General features: G+C 36.0%; 1 protein-coding gene across 12 annotated transcripts in view; it reads left to right on the forward strand.

Annotated features, from left to right (window-relative positions):
• The window catches only part of DCAF6 (DDB1 and CUL4 associated factor 6), an 83,371-nt gene extending 64,100 nt beyond the window's left edge, over positions 1–19,271 (forward strand). For 7 of the 12 annotated variants that reach the window (XM_080586456.1, XM_080586460.1, XM_080586462.1 and 4 more), the window contains 6 exons: positions 2,130–2,171; positions 7,626–7,764; positions 13,762–13,918; positions 15,196–15,284; positions 17,142–17,247; positions 18,830–19,271. In XM_080586456.1, the coding sequence (XP_080442582.1) occupies positions 2,130–2,171; positions 7,626–7,764; positions 13,762–13,918; positions 15,196–15,284; positions 17,142–17,247; positions 18,830–18,894 (598 nt within the window). In that variant the 3' untranslated portion in view covers positions 18,895–19,271. The remainder of the gene's footprint in view (positions 1–2,129; positions 2,172–7,625; positions 7,765–13,761; positions 13,919–15,195; positions 15,285–17,141; positions 17,248–18,829) is intronic. The other 5 variants (XM_080586461.1, XM_080586463.1, XM_080586465.1 and 2 more) reach the window with 1 other exon arrangement.
• Positions 19,272–23,228: the final 3,957 nt, after the last annotated feature.

Here is a 23,228-nt window from a genome sequence, read left to right on the forward strand (position 1 = left end):
ATGTTTCCTATAGGCTTACATTTTCTCTTTTCTCACTTAGTAAATTGTTACCTAACACTTCCTTTACTAAATCTCATCTTCCCAGGTTTACTTAATAATTGTGTTTCCCATGTGTCATCTCTATGAGATAATTAATGGCATTAATACAGAAGTAATATAGGAGATTTCATCTCTCTAGAATATGTGGGAGGAGTTGTTTGTGGCTTTTTTTCTTTCCAGAGAAGGTTATAAAATTAGAGTGCAATAATCTACTTTTTTTATGAGCCTATTTTATACAGTGGCAAACAAACAAAATCTCTCTAGGACAAAATAATAGGCTGTAGCCTTCTGAAACAATGCTAAAAGTTGTTTGACTAATAAGCCTTTTCCAGTATATAACATCAGTATTTTTCTTATCTGCAGTAAATTCTAGGGCTTTTTTTTTTTTCTAATACATAATAAATACATATTGCTTATGTAGAGGAGAAACTCGATAGTTGGGGAATTAAAGATAAAGAAAACTGTCTTAGAGTCAGCTTTTTACTGTAAAGTGCAGCTTCTTCCACTGAGAAAGGGAGGGTATACTTCTGAGTCTCTGAAATCGTGATCTTAAACTTCTTAAGGAAAAGAAATGGCCAAAGCACCCCTTTGATATCTGTTTTGTCAGTACTTGCAGTTAAATAGATGAATTTCCTGCTGATTCAACTTTGCTGGTTTTGTGCATTTTTTTAGTAAGATAGATGTAGATTTCAGATTTGTGAATAGATTTTTTTTTGTCCACTTGCAAACCTCATGTTTTACAGAACCTTCATTATTTGAATTGTGCTTAGGTTAGGAAATCCAAATTTTAATGTGTTCAAACCAAGAACTGGGTCTTTATATTTCACTTACATGATCTAAGTATTGATACAAGGGACATAAACTCTTATTGTAGATGCTTAAAAATTTCAAGACATAATGAGGGTAGATAGTTTCTTCCTAACTAACCTGAAACTGAACTGTCAGGAAAGACTGTTCAACACCTACATTAATAATTTGAAAGGGGCCTAGAGGGCCTAGCAGCCCTACATTAATAATGGCCCCTAAAAGGACCTAGCAGCAAAATAAGTAGAAATATCACAGTCCTTTGTGGGTTGATAAATTGGGTAAGTCAACTGAATGTTGACTACAAATCATCTAGGAATAGTTTTTCTTTGAAAGAAATAATTGGGAATGTGCCATCTCTTTTTTTTCTGTAGCATTTCTGCAACCCCTGAGCATCACTATAGGGATGGTGAAGACCAGTGACAGAAAGAAGCTAAATAGTTACTTACATTTTTACGTTGATAATGGGCTAGTCAATACATGCTCTTTTTAACAGAATTGTAGAAGGAACTGCTCAGAGTATATTTCAATTAAAAAAAAAAAAAAAAGCCCGTTTTGCACTGCAGAGCATTTAGCTAGATACTCAACAGAGAAAATAACCTCTTGGGTGTTTTAGGGAATCCATAGGAAATGATCCCTTATCTTACAAACATGAGGAGATAAGCAGGTTTTTAAGTCTTGAAGTATGCCCATAGCATATCTTCTTTAAATCTTACTAAGTTCAGTAAATTTAGTTGGAACAGATAGATAACATGGCTTACCTTAACACTGTACATTGTAACCTGTGTGAGGCAGGGCTGGGGGGCAATCTAAGCAAGATATGCGTGCTTCATGTAGACAGAGTGCAGCTTTTTTTAACTGACTGAACTTATTTTTCACATTAGTCAAAATAACTGTTTCAGGGCTGTTTTCCTACTTAAATGACTGACTTAATTTTATCTGGACTTTGACAGAAGCTGATCTATGAGCAGATGCTAAGCCTGGAAAATTTTAAACTACTAGGTTAAAATTTGAAACAAATGCAAATGTAAAATGGAAATGATTATGCAGCTGCTTCCATTTCTGCTATAATCTATGAAGAATTACTGCATTTTATAAAATCAACTTTGTGTACTAATATGTAATCTGTCTATTATTTTTGCTGATATCAAAATAGTCTCATATACTAATGCATCAAGGAAAACAAATCTCGGAAGAAGTAGAACTCATTTTGTAATAGATGCTAACCTTTAAAAACATGGTATCCAGCAATTTTGAATGACTTCAGTTGTTGTTCCCTTTACTAGATATAATATCAGAGGAACAGCGATAGGTGATAGAATAATGAGGTAATTCATTATTTTCTTCCTCCCCTCCTCTTTTTTATTTCTGTATAATGGATTTATCAGGTTCATGTTTTTCATGTCTAACTGGTATTTTAAGAATTGCTATACTTTAAATGCTATGAATTACAGAACATATTGCTTGAGTTATATTTAGCTGCATGTATTGCATGGAAATTGAAAAGAAATGGCAATATAAACATTTAACAACATATTAACCTTTTTATTGTGTGTCACAGAAATTAATGGAATTTGAAAAATGTGTAGTTTGTGAAAAGCAAATACCTTTTTTTTTTTTTTCATTCAGCAGCTGAGGAACGTGTCATATTTGCATGTGCCACTGCTGATCTGCTTTGTCTCACAGTGCAGAACACCCAGTTCTGGAAAAGATATAAGAATACACATCTCAAAGACCATTCTATACATATATTTTTTCTTTTGCTTGAACAAGGTGTAATTATCAAAGTTATATTTGATAATACATATTTAGCAAAAGGAGCTTTAAATCTTACAGAATATTTCTGTTAATGAAGTTAAGTGAAATAGTCACTTGATCTCATATTCCTCACTGAAATACTTGAGTGAATTAGTTGTTAAGAATGTATAAAGTAATTTGGGCAACTGTGTTTGGCCATGTGCGATAAGAGGGAGAAACAATCTACAGTGATTTAATGTCAAAGGCTATAGATAAGGGAAATGGGAAAACAAATGAGTAAAAATAATTCTAATGATGAAAATTAACATATTGCTTTTGCGTGGCCAGAAAGGAAAAGGCATAGGATGTGGTGTTATAGAAAACTTAACCTGAATCCTGCATTTTAAATGCTTTGAGGAAAATACCACAGACACATTTCATCGTTTTGCATTCCAAACTTAGTTGGAATTGAAGAATTTCCTCCTAGCATCTAATCTAAATCTCCCATCTTTTCGTTTAAAAACATTCCCCCTTGTCCTATCACTGTCTGCCTGTGTAAAAAGTCGCTGTGTTACAACACATGCTTGGAATTTCTTGGACGAGAACATGGTAGCTGGCAGGTGGATTCCTCTCTGCAGTCAATGAAGAAATGACCATAAGGCATCAGAGAAACAGCTTTTAAGTTAATGGTAATGTGTCCTGGGTTCCCTGCAGTTGTTTTGGATAGGAAAAATAGTTGAAATGAGAAGATGACAACAAGGAAAAAAGACTAATTTCAAAGAGCAGAAGAGAAGAGAGCAGGGTTCCTGGTACTTAGCAGAAAGAGATGTTTGGCTGTGTAAGTGAATTTGGAAACTTTAGAAGACACAGACCCTTAGTATTGGATGAATCAATATTGTTTTAGTTGAGTAATCAGAGCTGAGACAAGGGGTGCAAAAAGGAAGCAACTACACATGAGCTCTACAACTATCTGCTGCAGCTCAAGAGGTGATCAGTTTGGAATAACGGTGTTTGGAAGAAGCAGCGTTATCAAGGGTACCAGATTGATTTTGTCACAGCCACTGCATCAGGCCTCCACTGGATCAGTTTGTAGCTGAATTCCCATAGATTGTTTACAGATTCAGCTGATGGATAATTGTGATGTTCAGTTTTCCTTCTTCTGAAAAACGTATCATTAATTTTGACTATCACTCTTTTAACTAATAGATAAGCATAGTTGTTTTAAAACAAGCAGGGCTAGTTAGCCAGAAATTGTTGAGCAACATACATGGGGAACTGAGGTCTGCAGCTCTCAAAAATATATTTTTAAGAGAAATCTTGTGTTTTACTTTCAAGAAAAATATTGTACTATAATAAACAAACTGTTTTAATTGTGTTAATTGCATAGCTTTTCTTAAAGTGATTCTATATTAGATGCCACAATTTCTGAACACACAGAAAATGTCCTATGTGACAAAAAGTTTTTTGACTTAGCTTGTATGTTTAATTTTTTTTCCATTTTTCTGGCTATTAACTGAAAGAATATAATGGTTTCACTTCTGAATGCCTATTCCACTCATGTAGGGTTTAATTTAAATGCTCTTTTGATCTTTAATGTTTATAACAACTGATTTCAAAGTCTTCAATCTGGCTGATTGTAAGGAACAAAGTTGTACTCTACTCCATGCCCGTGTCCTTATTTTTAGAAATAATATTTTCTATCTTACCTCAAGGTACATTCCACTGAGATGGTGGAAGTACTGTATATTGTCGTGGGTGCAGTCTCATCAAGACTGTACACACCAACTTTATTGTAAGATATTACATGAGGTAGCACAAAATTTGGCAAAACATTCTTTAGCTTTATACATTCAGAGGGGACAGTAGTATTGAATTATTCTAAAGTCAGAGAACTACCCACAGTAGTTTCTTTGGCAATACAAGACATAACATTTTCTGTTCTGTAAAATTAATAACAATAATATTAATCTATATCCTACATTTCTCAGGCATCTTCATTATTTGTTGCCTGAATATGGATAAATAATGTTTAGTTTCATCAGTTGATGGAGTTGCCTGAAGAATGCCAACACAATGTGTGCTGATATTCAGATAATTAAATTTACTACAAAGGGTGTGGAGTTTGGAGAGGAAACAGCAGCTCGTAGTCAGGCTTAGCTTTGGCCAAACTTTGGAAGAGGAAAGAATTGCACAGCATGCTTCTGTATCTACAGATGATGCAAATGCTTAGGCTACTGCCTAAGTTCATGTCATGGACAGGAATTACTTATCACAAATATAAGTGTAAACTAAAAAGCCATTAAAACAAATGCCATCTTTTTTTTCTTCAAGTTTCTTAAAAATGTACAGAAAATCTTTAGTTATGGAGAAACCAAACCTCTAAGAGAGGTTCTTAGTTCTGAAATAGCATTAGATTAGGCTCATATATATCTTTACTGCAGAAGGCTTGCTTCTGCCAGGCTCCTGCTTTTAGCAGTGTGTTACTAGAATGCCTGATAACAGCATCACAGTTATAGTCACATGTGCTTGGCTACATTCTCACTGTGGAAGGTAGTCATTGACTGTAAAAGAGAACTAAATATCAGCCCATTCATGCCATTCAAAAATAAGAGCCAAAATTATTATTTTTTTTAACTTAGAACTGAATCTAGTTGAAAGACAGTGTTTTTATCAAAAGTTGCTTTTGTGCTTCTGCTTTTATTTAAAAATGCATGATTCTCAGTGCTGAATATCCTTGACTTTTTTTGTAATGTGTGCGTTAGACGAATTTAGAGGGAGACATTAACTTTTATAGAGATGCTATAACCAAAAATTATTCAAGAAACTACTCAGGGATACTAGTTAGTTACTTTTAACACCATCTTCTAATCCCAAGACCTTTTTAGCTGCTATCTAGCAAGTAACCCTTCTAAAAGAGCTAGACAAGTTTACTGCTTTGTCAGACCTAATGATTAACTTCTCAACTTTTCCACTACACATATTTTTGATAATTAATGTGGATAAGTACACTCCATCCCAAAATCCAAATGGGAATAATAGTAAGCAGTAGCTGTAAGGCTAGCAGGCATTGTCTTGAAACCAAAAGGGTCTCACTGTGCTGAACAGCTGTGTGTTGTTTCCAAAACCATGATCATTGATGTGGTTGGTAACAGAATAATTATTAAATGATTATTGCTTTTACTTTCTCACAGAAACAATATCTTTTTTTTTTCAAACAAAACCAAATGTGTATGAATAATTGCTTAAAATTTTTGCAAGTATTTTATATACGTGGTCTATCATATACGTGCCACCCATCATTTTCCTTCACATGGAAGTAAACCAGTAAGGAAAATAATTTGATGATCTTTAAAGCATAATAGATGTAGAACATGAGGTTTTTTTTGTTTTCTTTCCTCTTCAGTGTATAAGGACTTTGAAGATCTTTGTTCTTAAATCTGCTGAAAATTACAGTTGAGACTCCATATATTGTACGGACTAAATAACAAACTCAGTATATTTATTTAGTGTAGTATAGGAAGGAGGAACCAGAAAATTGCCTAGATATGAAATTGCTGGGGGAGTGGGTGTAGAAAAGTCTCACAATGTTAATAGTAGTAGTCCTTTTTCTGGGATTGTTTGCTAGACAAATTTTCAGGAAATGTATTAGCCCACTATTAAGTGGATTTATCGGCTAACATTTACAAATCTCTTCTAATTTCTGTAAAAACAATAGTATTAAAATATATTTTAAAAGTTCAGCTGTATTAGAAGACCTGTCTTAGTATGACAGTTTTGTATAAGATATATATATATCTTCTGTATTAATAACTCATTGCTTGCATTCATTTTCCATCTTTGTTTAGCTTGTAGGATAACACGTGTTTTATCTTCTTTTTGTCCAAATTTCTCCTATGACAAAAATGAAACAAACATATGTACAGATCACTGGTAGAGGAAATTAAGAGAGAGAACTAGTGGTTTTTTTGGGGGGAAAGAAGACTCTCATGTTGCAAGAGTCTCTAGAATCAGCAATTAAAATACTACCATATTGCTTAAGGACTACTTCAGGTTATTAGCCTTCTCATAGCAGTGTACTGAGGTTACAAATGTATTCAGTTCTGGCTCAGATTAGTTTTTGGGATTCTATAAATTCCTGTTATAGCTTGATTACTTGCTTTCTGCAAAAATGAGTACCTGCTTCTTCTGGGAATGACATTCCCCATGGACTGTGTTCTGGACCTCAAGCCTAATAGGAACCTTGACACAGAATAAAAGAAGAAAAAGAGCTGGATGCAGGTGGTGGGTCATGGCAGTTTGTTTATAACTGGAATTTTGAGAATCTGAAAACTAAGAGCTTAACATGAAAAACACAACACCAAGAGGCTTTTCACAGATTGATCAAAAAGTAGTTTCCTGGACCTAAACAGTCACAAAACAGAATATAGTATTTAGCTATTTTTTTTTCTATTATTCTAGGAAGTCTTCTGCTGTAGGCCCAGTGCTAATATACAGATAGTTTCTACTATAAATGATTTCAAGTCATTTCTGTCTGTAGTGGGAACTTTTTAAAGCTGTCTAAGCCTTGAGCCTTGTCATAAGGAAATAGCAAGGAGGAATGCATTTCATGAAATTTGGAAAAAACAACAACAAAACACTAGAAGACACACTAGATCCTTCAACTTTTTTAAATTGAAAAAAAATTGTTTGGGCATAAGTTTTTCACTTCAGAATTTAGGAGTATATCTCTAGCACTGAACAATAAAACAGCACGTTAATTTTATAATAATAAAATTAAAATAACATCTGAAGTTTATACTTAAGATAGGCAATAAAATGTTGCATCACTTGACAGTCCACTGTCTTGCATGCTATTCTTGCTCTAAGCCAGGATGGAAAAATTTAAAGTCTGTAATTTTACATTTGGGATAATGTTGATGTTTGTACCAAACTTATGAAGAGTGTGTTTGAGTGCCTAATTGTTATTTGATAGCCCTGTTTTGATAGCTCATTTCAGTGTTTGGAGATGGCCTTTCAGTAGCGTTCTCTTTGTGTGCTATTTGTAGACGATCTGCTGTTGCCCGCATTCAGGAGCTCTTCAGAAGGAGGAAAGAAAGAAAAGAAATGGAAGAACTGGAGACTTTGAATATTAGACGTCCTTTAATAAAGATGGTTTATAAAGGTCATCGGAACTCCCGGACAATGGTACAAACTTTGTTTGCTTTTGGAACTGTAGATTTTTTTGGCGATTTTTTGTAGATTTTTTATGGCGTGAATTAGTATGCCTGCCAAAACAGACATTGTCAGCACTTCTACTTGTATATTCAGTTGGAAGCCGTATAATTTGCTCTAAATGAAAATTAAAATTAGCATGACTTGTGTATCACCGTGCTAAGCATGTAAGTTTTTGGGAGTTTGACCGTCTCCTTAACTTCCTTTTAAATCTTGTGTGTTTCTCTTAACTTCTTTTTCATTTTGTCTGTCAGCTTAAGTGGTATAAAATGTGACTACCTTCAAAATTATTATTGAATCCTCACTTTTCCTTCCAAGCTCTTCAAATTCTTATTTAATCATTACTTTCTATTTAAAGAGCTTCAAATATACTTCAACAGTAATTCTGAAGAGCTTTGACATACTTAAATTTTAAAAAGGCAGATACTGTTAGTTATTAGTTTTTAATATCTGTACTATATACCCTGTCTTTTTCATATAAAATGCTATATTTTAAGAAAAATACAGTTACTGTTTGTAAAGCAGTAGTGCATTTTTTCCTTCATATTTCTTTTTGTCCTTTTTACAGTACTGTGAAGATGTCAAGTTTTCAATATTAGGTGGTATTTTGTAGAAGTAGCGGGTGTATGATTTTGCAGCTGATCTGAGAGTAGTTCTTCTTCCTCCAAAACCAGTTTTCTAGAGTTTGTATGAATGGCTTTTATTACACTTGGGAAAATGATTCAGTAAAAGCATGTTTCAATATGCATAAGCACTTAGAATAAAATTGATTAATGACAAGATTTTGCACTGATTTCACAAATTAATATTAAATACTCAAAAAAAACCCCAAACATTAGTTTGTTAAAAGTTAGTTAAAAACTAGTTATGACTAGTTAAAAGTCATAGCATTAAACAGTTAGTAGATAGGAGATATTAAAGCTAAGCTTGCCTCAGTGTTTTCAATTCAGTCTCCATTTGTGTATGTGTTGTTATTATGGATTATTTCATGCGTTTTGTTTAGTTTCTTCAGCATTTGATTTTGTGTTTCAGCTTTTGTTTTGTGTGAGCACCTCTGACAAGGAATGTATGCAGTGGAAGAAGAGGGTGTAATTTCCCACTTAGGTTTCTATGGTGGCAAAATTCATTTTAATCTTTTTTTGTTTTTATTTTTTGATGGACACCCTCTTTTCTGCAAGAAGAGAGATGATTTTCATTTGGAATTTAGGAAGGAGACAGGTTAGAGAGGTCTTGCATCCTATACACCTGAGCTATCCAGGGTTGAAATTGTCTTGTCAATTACATGAACATCAATTATTTTAATATATAGTAAAAATATAATAATATCATATTATATTAATAATTCTGGTACTTCCTTACTTCTGAGAGTTTAATTTGTCAATCTTACAAAAAAAATTAATAGCATATTTTGAGGGTAATTCTTTATATTTGTCAGAAAGTGACAGATTTTTGCAAAAAATAAAAATAGTAGCATTATGTTGATGTTTGCTTGCCCCATTTGCAGGCCTGGAACTTTTTATGTCCAGCACACACATCCCTGCCACATATCCCCTTGAGTAATGTCACCAGGAGAGTGGATATTACCATTCTTCCATGAAACAGACCGTAAAGTGCAATGGCAGCAGGGTGTGCAATGGTAGTGGAATGCTGAGGAGTGGGATTTCTTCTTTCTTTTTACCTCTAGGAAAAAAAGAATGTTCTTTTGAGCCCAGACTGTCCTTTCTCTTCAAAATTTGTCTTCTGCCTTACGCCTTCAGTTCTTTTGTTGTCTCTTCCATAGTATTTTTCTCTCCTGTCCTAGTTGTATCTTCTTTCATATATTTGCCATTCTTCCTCTCAATCCACTCACCCCAAGTTCCCATTTTAAAATGTTAGCTTTAAAGAAACTTTTTTCTTTAATAGAGCACTTGTATGGAACTAATAAGCAGATAGGTTATGTATGCATACAGTAAAAATGTGTATATAAATTTGAAAACACAAAATATTTTAATGTGAATCTGAAATCGGTTGATTTTATGTGACACTAAAATTAAGTTCTGTAAGTATTAGAAATGTAAAATAAACAGTTGCTTAAGGGAATATAAAGAAAGCAGAAAGAAGGCACAATTGAGAATTAAAATATAAGATTATTTATTATTGGACATACTAAGGATGCACTTCTATTTGAAAAACAAAAATAGAACTGTAAGAGAAAAATATTGGAAATGTGTCTTGCACTACAGAATCCAGGAATGCTATTTGTCTGGCTTATTTTTAGTCTTAAAGATGACTTGATTGCACTGACTGTATCACTGGTACATATTCTGTAGACAAAGGTCTAGCAAGATCCCAAGCCTGAAATTTGAAACTGGACATACTTATGCTGGAAATGCAGCACATATTTTTAACAGTGGTAATGGTTCAGCTTACTAATATGGTTGTTTTATCATGGCAATTTTTAAAGTAAGATGGTTGGGGCAAAGTGCAGAGCAAGACTATGTGTCTGTCCTTTTTGCCTGTGCATTTTCTGAGAAGACTATGCAAAAAGCAAGGATGCAGGCATTACCCTCTTTAGAGTTTTATTGTGATGTGCTACTTGGAAAATAATTCCATAGTAGAATTCTGTGCAGATGGTCTTTTGCCCTCTCTCAAGGTCAAGTTTCTGTCTCTTACATATGAGACATTCTTAAATACCATAAATTATGAAATTATTTTATGCTAAACTTCAAACATTGAAATCATCTGTGTGAACTTTGCTGTATAGGATACTTCTGTTTATATAGGCATCTCTTCTGCCCAGCATATGTCAATTTGAAAAAAATAATAAGAGGTACTTAACAACTTTTTAAAGTGTAATATTTTGTGTAGATTTACATTTTTGACTTCCCAACACTTTTCTCTCACCCAAACATTGGATTATTTTGAAGCTTTCAGCTGATACCTTGTTTGTGACTGAGTTTTGAATGTTCTTCTTCTGCCATCATTCTTTGACTGTTACTCCTTTTGCCATACCATCTAACCTCTGACCCTGTGTGTGGATGGTGTAGAAGATAGAGTGAGAAAGATACTGCTGCCTAGCCTTTTCTCACTTCAAATAGTTGAGCAGTGGTTACTTTGTATTTACTCAAAGTTAAACAGTAGAAATGACTTCTGAAGGTGACTATAACATTTAGTGAAGGAAGTAACCCATTCTTGTTTGCTCAGACTAGTCATTGACGTCTTTTGACTAGTTTGACGTCATTTGGGTTACAGATGTGAAGGCAAGAGAGGCCTTGGGATGGGAAGATTACTTTACGTTTAACAACATAATTGTTGTTTCTTGAAAATTAGTCTAAGTTTCTTTTTTTGGCACAGAAATTAAACAAGTCACAGTCTTTTAGGCTGTAGTCATAAGACTATCATGAATGTAACAGGTGTGTAATAATGTGTTATATCTCAAGAAAATTGATATCTGATAATCCTGCCAGTTTCTTCTGGCCTGTGATTTCTCTGTTGTTTACATGATCATATGCATTGTAATACTACTCTGTTTTGTAGGACTGCTTCAGCCGTGTTAGTTCCAGAACTCATTAGATTGCAGTTCTGTGAGACACTCAGTGAGTCAGGATTTTCCCACTGATCAGTAAATCTATAATAAATAAATAAATACTTGTATAGTAAATACTAAATTATAAGTAAATAGTATTTAAGAAATAAAATAATATTAGTCTAATAAAAATAATTATATGAGTCAATGCAATATAAATACAAATAATATAAGAATAATGTATCATCTAGTAATTATAAGCCCGTGACAATACCATATATTCAGGGAAGGGATGGGGAAAAAGAGAAGAAAACAGTTTAGATCTGGCTCCTCACTTGTCTCCCAGAATATTTTGCAAGTCAAATACAGGTCAAGTTAGTTACCTTGGAATTGGCTATATTTGCTATTTTCTTTAATCCTCAGAATCAAGGACAAGACAGTCTAGCCATTCTGAAGTCTCTTAGCAGGAGGCGGTGACTTCATGACAAAAGCATTCACAGCGTTGTTAGCAAATAATATCTGGAACAATGATACTGATGAGACTATGAATGTTTAAGGAGTTTAAGACGTAAATACCTACTGAATTATAGCACTTGATGCAAGGAAAAGGGAATGGAAGATGTAGTAAATCCCTGTATAGTATACTAGCCTAACAACATGAGTATGTTGTTCCCTAAGACCCCTTCTCCTTTTACTAAGAGGGTGTTTTGTTTCATGGGATGGAGAGAACAAGCAGATACCAGAGGCTGATTGTGAGGGAAGAGGCTGAATGAGAGAGGAAGCCTTTTCCATCTCTATTGAGATGGTCCCTCTGCTCCAAAGGAAGCTGTCCATCATCTTCCCTTAACATTCAGATCTTCCTGAAGAAGCTGCCAGAAGAGTAGAGCCCAATGCATGTTGTCTGCATCATTTCACTGATTGCAGAATTTCACAACGAACTATACATTTACAGTGAAAAGTGGCTGTCTTTCCGGAAGCTTTCTCTGGACCTTGGATCCTTCTGTCATATGCTCCAGTCAGTGGCACATCCAGTCCACCTGTGTTCACTCACAAAAAAATGCACGCTCTTTAGTCACAATGCTGTATTTGTGAATTTTCTCATAGTTTTTCTGGTTTATGAAAAAAAAAAAACTTGGTATTTTTTGCATCTTTCAAGTAAAATTATCATTGTCTTATTCTCAGGGGTGAATTTCCTCCTACAAATGTGTAGTTCTCCAGTGAACACCGAAGAAATCTTCCTTGACTGTTTTAGCTACAGCCAATTACTATCCAGGGTCAAACTAACTTGTTATCAATGAAGTTGCAGAGGAGTTGGCTGTAGGCTGAAAACGGAGATGATCCAATTTTTATTTTTGATGAATAAGTGATTTAATACTGAATATAGTTTGTGTGATATTAGTCCGGTCACTGTAAAGTAAAATTCCCTAAATTGGTCCAAGATAGAATGACCTTCTGTATGAACTGTAGGTCCTCACAGAACATGCCACCTGTAAACTTAGTAAAGCATCGTCTGTGTTTAAAATTAAAAAATATATATATATAATAAAATCAATTTGGCCCTTATTACAAGTATTCTTCACTGGTAGAATGAGAAAACTACAGATGTGTCAAATGTTAGCCATATCACTTCAAACATTTCACAAAGGTGCTTGGATATCCTAACAAAACAAAGGTAGGAGCAACCATATATAGTAGAATGTGTCATCACTGTGTCAAAACAAACAAAAACAATAATAAATAAATTAAAAACAAACAGTAAAACTATAATATTACTGGTTGCACTTGCAGGGAGGCGTGCTTCTACTTTCATCTACTTAAGTACTGCTGTAATAGCTTAGGACTCACTTCTACTTGAATGTCTTCCTTTTCCAAGGCTTCTAACTCTAATTTTGGACTTGAACCAGAAAGTCTTAGTTCTTATCTGATAGATTATAGAGAAAAATAAACTAAAATATTTGATTCCATGACCCCTTTTTATCTGTCAGAGACAGTTAATTCCCACCCCCCAGTTTTCGTAAGCTTCTGTCTCCTCTTATTCTGTAAATGGAAAATCCCCACTATTTATTAGCCTGTCACTCACTTTAGTTTACCAAACTCTTCCCAAAAAGTGTTTTGTGTACCCCTGTCTCCAGTATCCATCTCATCACTCTGGAAAGTAACATATCTGCTGTCATTATCTGTAGAACTTCAGGTACAATATAATTTCTCTTATTTCCAAATTGCTGTGTCTGTCCCAGCTCCTCTCCATTTTTCTGTTAGCAGTCAATTTGCACTGAAGACCTTCTGAATTTTCTTTTTTTTAATTGTTTTTCTTTAAATGTTTCTTTCAGATTTCTTTAAGTGGTCTTTCTCCATTTGCAGAGCTCTTAATTCAGATGCAATGTTATTGTAGAAATGGGAGTATGCCCTTCAATGTTTCCCAAGCTGGTGTTATAAAGTAAGTTTTATTTGTGTTCTTACTGCAGATAAAAGAAGCCAATTTTTGGGGATCTAACTTTGTCATGAGTGGTTCAGATTGTGGCCATATTTTTATATGGGATCGACATACTGCCGAACATCTCATGCTGCTGGAAGCTGATAATCATGTGGTGAACTGTCTTCAGCCTCATCCATTTGACCCAAGTAAGATGATCATTTTTCACAGGCTGCGTTCAGGTTATCTATAGTAAAAGTCTCAAAACTCAATCTTCAATTCTGTGTAGCTCAATAGAGCATTGTAATGGTAGCTTTTCATCAAACTCTTTTTTGTTCTTCCAATATAAATTAGATAATACTGCTTATGATTTGGTCTTTTACTAATGACTTTTCAACCCTTGAAAGCCTCCTTACTCAATAACTTCTTGGAATGAAAATGTTACTGACATAGTATTTATAGAAAGTTAAGATGCAGTAAAAAGAATATCAATTTCTTGCTCCCTCCAGTACATTAAATGTTTTCCATGACACAGTGAGGGAAATATGGGGTCACTGAGATGCCAGCAACACTGTGGGAATTGATACTTGAATCAGGTCTCTACTTTCTCTGTTTAAAAATTGAGTGAAGTGTGTCTCAGACTCGCCGTCTTTGTGAGATTAAAAGAAATAAAATTCATAGAAATTTTATCAGTTTGTATTTCAGGAGAAATATTTATAGAAAAGGTGAACAGAAGTAGTAGAAGGAATCAGATGTCATCTGACATGTGGATGGAATATCTGAACGATACTACAGTTTCTGACACAAAGAAAGCATTCATGTTATTTCTTTTTTCTTCATAGCCTACATGGCTCTAGAATAACAGTCAACTGTAAACAAATAAAGTTATAATAATACCAGATGAGGATAAGATTGTTAAACTTGTACAGTTTTCAAGTTACTGAGATGCTTCTATGGAAGTCTTATCTCCATAGTGTTTTCGTGCAATGATCTAGAAAATGGAATTTTGTTTTGTGTATTGTAGAATTGTTTATGAGAGCGTCCATTGCTTTTGTATATTTGAATGTCAAAGAAATTTACATGAAGGACATCAAAATTATCAAATATAAAACTATATTTGAAAATTTCTTGCTTCTGTCTCTGTAACTGAATTCAGAAGTCCTAAGGCTTTGTTACTAATGTGTATAATTATCAGATCACCATCAGAAATATATTAGTAGCTGAGTTTGTTCTTACTTTCTGCTCCAATGTTATGGTGGTTTCTTTTTTGTTTATTTTAAAGGTCTCTTGAAGTTTGCATATGTCTTCTTTCTCAGGTCCCATAGGGAGAATTATGTAGTTGTGTGTTCAGCGTAGAGCTGACTTTTGCAATTAAATGTTTCTAGTAGTACAGTAAGTGAAGTTATTTTTCTTCAACTCCACTTAAGTGCAGAAAATACTGGTAAAGACATATTTAATTAGAATTATTAATATTACTTATTTCTAGTTCTGGCCTCTTCCGGTATTGACTATGATATAAAAATTTGGTCACCATTGGAAGAATCCAGGATTTTTAACAGAAAACTTGCAGATGAGGTAAGAACCTTCCCTCCTTTTCCACAGTAATGTTGCATCTTCCAGTTCTACAAAAGTCTTCATTGCAAATCATTGATATTAAACTAACAGTTATTTAATATTAAACAAATGAGCTACAAATAAAAAGCTGTCCTTTATGACAGCTAACTTTCCTATAATTGGCAGCACACGGAGGCACTTTGTATTTCATTAACTCCTAGAAATTATAGGTACGAAATACAGTAATAAGTTATGTATGGAGGAAAGTTGGAAAAGGTATGAACAGTCACATAAGGAAGAAAAACTGGCAGGAGTCAGAAATCAAGGCACTAGTCGTCTTTAAACAAACTAACATAAATGTGTGCTAAAAGTAATTATATTGAGAATTTTGTTACTTGATTTTTAGTAATTTTGAATTTTAGTAGCTTTTTCAATTAAAAATTGACTTGCAGTAAATTTGACAACAGTATATTTTGTGATTTTACATGGGTTTTGATTTGTTTGTTTGTTTAATTTGATCCTAGTATCGAAATATCTATGTAGAGAACAAGAGAACCTGATAGAAACAGAGTTTTTACCACATTAATTTTGGCTACAATAAGTATCTAAAATAGCTGAACTAACTTCTTCATAGCCATGGAAAGGCAAGAGAGGAGGAAGAATTACATTTGGGGAGTGTTTACTATAGATATAGAACCACATTTAAAATTAAAAGAGGACATGACCTTAGGGAGTAGGAAAAAATGGCGACAATGGGAACAAATCTCTGGACACAGAAAAAGCCTCAGAAGGAGCTGAAAAGATGAACAGGCTGTCAAAAAGGTGTTACTGATGATGCATTGGAGAAATAGAAGATGAAAGAGGAAAAATGGCAGCATGCTATCTTCTCACTTTGCTTCTTTTTGGGAGTGATCAGCTGTGAAAAGTGCTTGATAAGTAGATGAAAATAACAGAAAAGAGGAGCTTTGATTTGGCTGGGAACAGCACACTGCAGACATCTGCAAGAACATTTTCCTCAGAAGATGAACAGGCTTGAGAATGAGTCTCAAGAAAAAAAGAAATGCTTTATTTACCTGCCTTACAGCATATGGTCTTCGAGGAAGGACCGTATTAAGGTCCGAACGTGTCTCCACCTAAAGAAATGTTTATGCTTTGTGATAACCAAAAAAACCATGGTTTGAGAGGCAAGTGAAGGTGTGGGATTAGAACTTAATGGCAAAGCAAGAGGGTTGGCAAGGAACTACCTTGAGGAAGGAAGGAGGCAAAAGAGCTTAAAGGTATTTGTTAGTGGACTTCTCTTCCTTGAAACTAAGGCAGTAAGAGATGGCTATTTCAAGTAATTTAGAGGTAAGCTGTAGACATGTTCAGAAAGAATTATGGAGCTGAAGAATGTTCCTGAACTGGGATAGAATAATTGCTTGTGTTCCTTGGATTTTCTCCAAAAGTTTTAAGCAGCATGAAGGTAGGAGTTTAGGATAACCTCATCTCTTTTCCTTCCCACATTCTTGGCCAGTGCTAGTGCTAGATCTTTGCTGTCTGCAACAGTTGCCATCTGGAACAGCACATTCTCTCATCAGTCGTCCTTATTTCTTGCAAGGTCTAATTTACAAAAGTTTTTTCTCAGCTGCCTGTCTCAGTATCTACCATGGACACAGACAACAGAACGATGATCTTACTAGAATACTCTTTAGTTAGACAACTAGACAGTGAACTCTGCCTGCAGATAGCTTACTTTTCATACCACATACAAATACTGTAATTTTGGGTTCTGTAAATGCATAGAAACTAGAAACTTTGTATTGTCAAACTAATACTGATGCACTACAATTTTGTATTCATTTTTACACTGTTTTTTTTTTCCCCCTTCCCTGCTGCCAGGTTATAACACGTAATGAATTAATGCTGGAAGAAACCAGAAACACTATTACTGTTCCAGCTTCTTTTATGTTACGAATGTTGGCATCTTTGAATCATATAAGAGCAGGTGAGAGACTTCTTTAGAACTTGACCACCATGTTGATCTATGAAATAGCAGATGGACTGGGGAACCATCAAGATCTTCAGCTGTATGTGGCTACGTTGGGGTTTGTGAGAGGTTTCAGTGGTTCTTCATGAGTCTCTTAATAGAAGTACTTAGGAATAGCTTCTGTACGGTGAGACTTGCAGCATTTTGCAGCTGGTTGTTCTTTTTTTGTGTTTGTTCGATTGTTTTATCTCAAAACAAAGAACAAGAAAAATGCACAATATATTTTAGATGTTCCCATACTATCCACCCTGTAATAGTTTGTTAGTAATGTGCTTATTAGTAATGTAGTACTAATTCTATGCTGAAACATATTCAGTAAGAAAAGATCTCTAGGAGATGAGGGCTGTGATGGAAAAAGTGTTGGGGTGACTGGAATGAGTCATAAGAAACTGACACTCGTTGTGGACTTGGGATTGCCTGGGAATGAAGGAAGGTGTGAAGATCCAGGACTGTGTAATGAGCAAACCTTTTGCTGCAGGTACTAGCATTCCTTGTTCACTAGGGTCTGAAACTGGTGATAGGAGGGGTTGCATGGATAATAGTCACTGGAAACTCATGTTCCTGGGTGTTAGTGCTTAAGCTGACTGCAGTGGGTTGAAACTGAAGAAGTAGGACAATGGAGGCATGGTACTGGGTAAGAAGCAGAGAGGGGAAGTTTTGGGGGGCTGATATGACACAAGGCATAGAAACCTAGTAGATGAGGGTGATGATGGTGTTAAATATTGAATGTGAGGAGTCCAGCACTTGCTGAGCAGAACAGTGGGCTTGTACAGTGGGGCAGGAGGGAAACTCTGCCTGGCAGCAGCTGCTGCTCCTCTTTCACCTCCCACTGATCTGTTAGGAGCAGACGGACAGGAAAGGAAGAGCAAAGCCACTGTATCCAGCTCAGTGGCGTGCCTCACCTCTGCTGTCAATGAATACATTAGCTGGTGTTTTTCTTCATTTATTATGTTTTCTGTGTTCCTGCTGGGTGAACTTTTTCTTAACCTAACAGTGCATGTTTGAGTGATACATCTTGAGCCAGTCATGTTCCCACACACATTTCTGTATTTGCCTTTCTCTAAATATTTACATCAAAAAGTACTGTTTTTTTTTTCTCATGTATACAGTGACAAATAGCAGTTCCCCTGTTTTCTGGAGTATACAGATTTTCTAATCGCAGCTATTCTAGTTTTAGCTCCTCAGAAAATTATTCTCAGTCTCTTGGATTCACTGTCTCTTTTTAATATCATGCTTGCATTCATCTTTCCTGTGCTGACAGCCAGTCAGCACCTACAAGGTTTCTCCTTTTGTACACAAAATTCGCTTTTATGCCTGGAAGTCCTTTAGAGCTTTTGCTGTCACTGTTCTTTCTTGTTACAATATATCTACCCGATCTCTGCTGTCAGTCCAGTTTCAGATTCTTTCATGGTTCTGTTACTGTATAACCCACAGCCACTGTGCATTGTGTAATAGCCCAGAGGGATACTAAATTATAAAAATTGCCAATACCCCAAAACTTCAGAAGTTCTCTTCACTAAATCTTCTCTGTGCCTTACAGACCGATTGGAAGGTGACAGATCAGAAGGATCTGGTCAGGAGAATGAAAATGAAGATGAAGAGTAACTGGCAGTTGTGTGCAAGCACCTAGACGTTAATGGAATTTGTATAAGACATTAATTATATTTTTCCTTACAGAGCTTTAGTGCAATTCTAAGGTATTGCTTTTGGATAACCTAACCTTTTGTTTTTGAATGACTGTGTGCATGACTTTGGGAGAGTGTGCAAGTAAAATAAGCAAAAATGTTTTTAAAATGTTTTGCCATGTATGAGGGGTGCTAGAAGATGCAAAGTGCAATATTTTCCTTAACCTGCAAATGTGGGAGCTTGGATCAATGTTTTCAAGTAACTTTCATGATAGTAAAAACGTTGGTTCAAATAAATTTCTATACCTGCTGTTTGCATGTTTGTTGCTTTCTAATTAAAAGATTTGGTTGTTTTAAGTAGTGCCGTGTTTTCTCTTTGTTCAACCATTGATTTATCACCTTGTAATTATATCCTCATTATCCCCATTGTACCCACACATACATACACAAAACTGTCTCTCTGTGAGTCTTAGTATAGTGCCACTTCATACTCTCCATGCTTGAATCGGTAGTGCTGGTGAAATAGTTCTGTTTCACTGATAGGTCTGAGCACGCATTCTTTGCAACAATGGCAGATTTACCTTAATGGCCATTGGATATAGAACAGAGAAAATGTAGTATAGATTATCTAGAGGAATGTGAATTTGAAAATTCCTCTGTTACTTCCTGGGAGTAGTTGTTTGGGATGCAAGGTAGTTCAGTCACAAAGGTACCAGACCATAACCATCCTCCATATGCTTTAGATGGCAATGGAGAAGAGGAAGTGAAGGAAGAAAAAAGAATGTGGAACAGAGCAGCTCTGCTTAATGGCTGTTGTTGCCAAGGATGCAGGTGCCAAGAGGCTCCATCAGGAGGAATTGGGGAATGCCAAGAAGGATTATAAATCAGATGGGTGAGGGCACCAGAGTGGGAGACTTTGCACCCTGAGTCTTACAGCGCAGGCATGCTAAAAAGACATGGAGAAAGGATATAAATTACAGAAATGGAGGGAAATAGGAAAACTAAGAGTTTGAGTGGGAGAGAGAGAGATTTGTGAGGCAAAATAAATGGGAATTACATGGAACCCAAGTGGTAGCAAAAGGGTGAGGGAAGAACAACATGAGGAGAGAGGAGAAGAGCAAGGAGATGGATAGGGATTTTTTTAACTTTTTGTATTTTTAAAGGAATTAAACTAATTGAGAAGAAAAGTTGGTCCGGGGAATACATGAAATTAGTGAGGAAGAGCAAAGTATAAAAGCTTTAAAAGCAATCCAAAGTGAAACTAGAAAATTAAGAAATATTTGGGGGGGGGGAATATTTTGGAGGCAGAGGGTGCTGAGAAAACTGGATGTTACAGAACACTGGAGAGTTGTGGAAAATGGGAAACTTCACACCCAGAGGAGGTGAGTGCAACAGGGGATGCGAATTTGGTGAGCATTTTGAGAGTGTATCTACCCATGAGCAAGGCAGAGTGAGAGAAATCAAGGTAAGTTGTTTTGTTTAAGGCATGGAGTGAAAGTAATCTCTGGTATGGGTGTTTCTCTTTACTGGTGACAAAAGGAGAAAGATTGTCTAAGTGGCCTTGGTGTTGGAGAAAGGAACAAAACATGAGTTTCTCCTCATGATGTATTGCTTTGGGCAACCATTTTTAGACCAGCAAGAAAAGGAAGAATATTCCATGATTTTTTTTATATGCCCACTCCCCTTTTTTTTTTAATGGTTGTGGTGGAAACACAGTGGTCTAGAACTGTGCACATCTTACTGCTCGTAGCACTGAGGAATATTTTTACTATCAAATATAAATTAGCATAGAACACAGCACTCATTTCATTTGATTTAAAGAACTATACAGTAGGTATATATAGCATACCTGGTGTGTATATTAGTGGGGTTGTCTGCTCTGGTCTAGCTGCTAGCTGTGAGAGGAACAGAGCTGTGTTTCTGTTCTGCGTGGCATCTGTCGCCGTGGTGGACATCTTCCACAGCAAGGGGTCCGGAGCATTTCTGTGAAGGAAGCACAACAGCACAGTGTTTGGTGTAGTTGTTAGGCCTTCTATAGGTGAGCCTCTGAAGACAATACTTGAGATCTATCTTCTTCCAAAATGATTGACCGTGGTGTTCCTACTGAAGCTTGAGGTTCTTCTTAGAAATTAATAACTTTTGCCTTTTGAAAACAAGCTAACGCAGAAGTTGCAAACAGCAGACCTTGGTTTTAATTTCTAAAACACTCCCCCTGCTGTGCTGCATTTTCTTCTTCTTTCCTCACAGATTGAAAATTCTGTGGGGCTTTTTCAAATTCAGTGTCTTTCCTTAGGGAGAATTTTTTGTGGCCCTTCTTGGTCCATTGCCTTGTAAAGATGTATTGTAAAAATCTGTCAGTTCTTTAACCAGTTAATTGTGTATAGAATCCAAACCATCTCTTTGAAATGAGTATACATATTACATATAATTCAGTTTTTTTGTTTTTCTCAAGTAAATGCATGGAAATGACAGCTTTTGTCTTTACAAGAGAGGTTTTATAAATCATCGCTTTGGATGTCTTTGTTTCTAAAAATAGAAAAGCTGCTTCTGCTGCTTTTGCTTTAGTCTTAGCAATTGCCAGTGAAGACCGTACAAAACAGAACAAAAGCAAAAATTTTGTATTTTTTCCAGAGATCTCCAATAAGCATGTTATTGTCAGAAGGTCTCTTGTTTATTCAAAGGCTAATTATTATTTTACAGATGCTTAGATGTAGGTTTACTAATTAAAAGGAGGGTTGAACCTCAATAAGCGCAAAAGTTTAATACTTGAAACATTTTTCAAACTTCAGTGAAGCTTTTCAAGCAGTTTTTCTTAAACTAAGATATCCATTGTGTTTGTTTTCTTTTTCATAACCCTTTAGGCAAATTGGTCTGGGTCTCCATTCCTAGAAGCATGCAATAATGGTTGGGGGAGGCCTCATGGCGGCCTGCAGCTCCCTCATGCGGGGAGCAGAGGGGCAGGCGTTGAGTTCTGCTCTCTGGGGACAGCGACAGGGAATGGCATGAAGCTGTGAGACTGTGGGGTCAGGCTGGGTGTTAGGAAGAGGTTGTGCACCCAGAGGGTGGTCGGGCACTGGGACAGGCTCCCCAGGGAACTGGTCACAGCACCGAGCCTGCCGGAGTTCAAGAAGCGTTTGGACAATGCTCTCAGATACAGGGTTTGACTTTTGGGTGGTTCTGTGAGTTGGACCAGGAGTTGAACTCAATGATCCTTGCAGCTCCCTTCCAACTTGGGATATTCAGTGATTCTATGAATAATAGGACTTGGTGGCAGGAGCTGGAGGGACGGTGGCAAATTTCTAATGTTTGTAGCAACAAAGGAAAAACTTGAAAATATTATTCAAGCGTACACAGAAGCAATCAAACAAGAATGAAAACATCAAACCATCCCACAATCCCCAACCTCACAACTCTGGAGGCAACCTGATGGTCTGGGTCTGGTTTTGGACCCGGGCCTTTGAGGTCGGTGATGTCGCTGGAGCTCCCCCTAGCGCTGCCACTCGAGCCGCATCTGTACGTGTACAACCACTCGTTTGCGTGTAGAAATGAAAATCGGTGGATGTCTACTTCACGCCAATTTGGTAACCACCATGGTGATACAATGCCTGGGACCATCGTTCTTCCTTTCAGTTAATCCAATGAGAGGAACAGACCCACCAGTAGCAGACCATAATGCTCTTGTTACACATCAGCTGACCAGTTCTTTTAGCTGGATGCCGAAAGATGCATAACAAAAATTTCTAGTTTCTAATTCCCATATTAACAGCCCACATTTGATGGATAGGATGGTGAGTGAGAATTTGGGGTGCATCTTATTTTCCTGCTAAGTGAACTGAAGATTGTCAGTCTGCTCAAGCTGCTTTTCCCCTGTTCTGCTGCCTTTCTGTCCTGCAATAGCTTGCTGTAATTCTTTACATCCCAGGAAGAAAATTGATTAAAACAAAGAGCCATTATCTAAAGCCAAGGTTCAGACGTAATTGAACTCACTTTTATATCATATAGAATTCTAGATATATGGAATGTCTCTAAGAAGGATATTTCTTAGGATTGTTGCAAGCATCAAAAGCGACTCCTTTGCTGTGCTGCGATGATTCCTGGCAAATAATTTGGTGTCTTGAAGCTTGGGCAGATGGTCGCTGTAGGAAGCATTCTCTTGATTAAATGTCGGAGATGCTGAGTCTGTTGAAACAGTTATCTGCCTAAACTCCTTCCCTTTATGCCTTCTTCCCCTGGTGGAGGCAGGATGAGGTTCACTAAGGACATCGTCCTGCCTTACCTTTAATAGTAAAATCTTTGTAAGCAGTAGATAAATGT

The sequence above is a fragment of the Anser brachyrhynchus genome, assembly GCF_964034855.1.
Source record: "Anser brachyrhynchus genome assembly, chromosome: 1".
Classification (NCBI taxonomy): Eukaryota; Metazoa; Chordata; class Aves; order Anseriformes; family Anatidae; genus Anser; species Anser brachyrhynchus.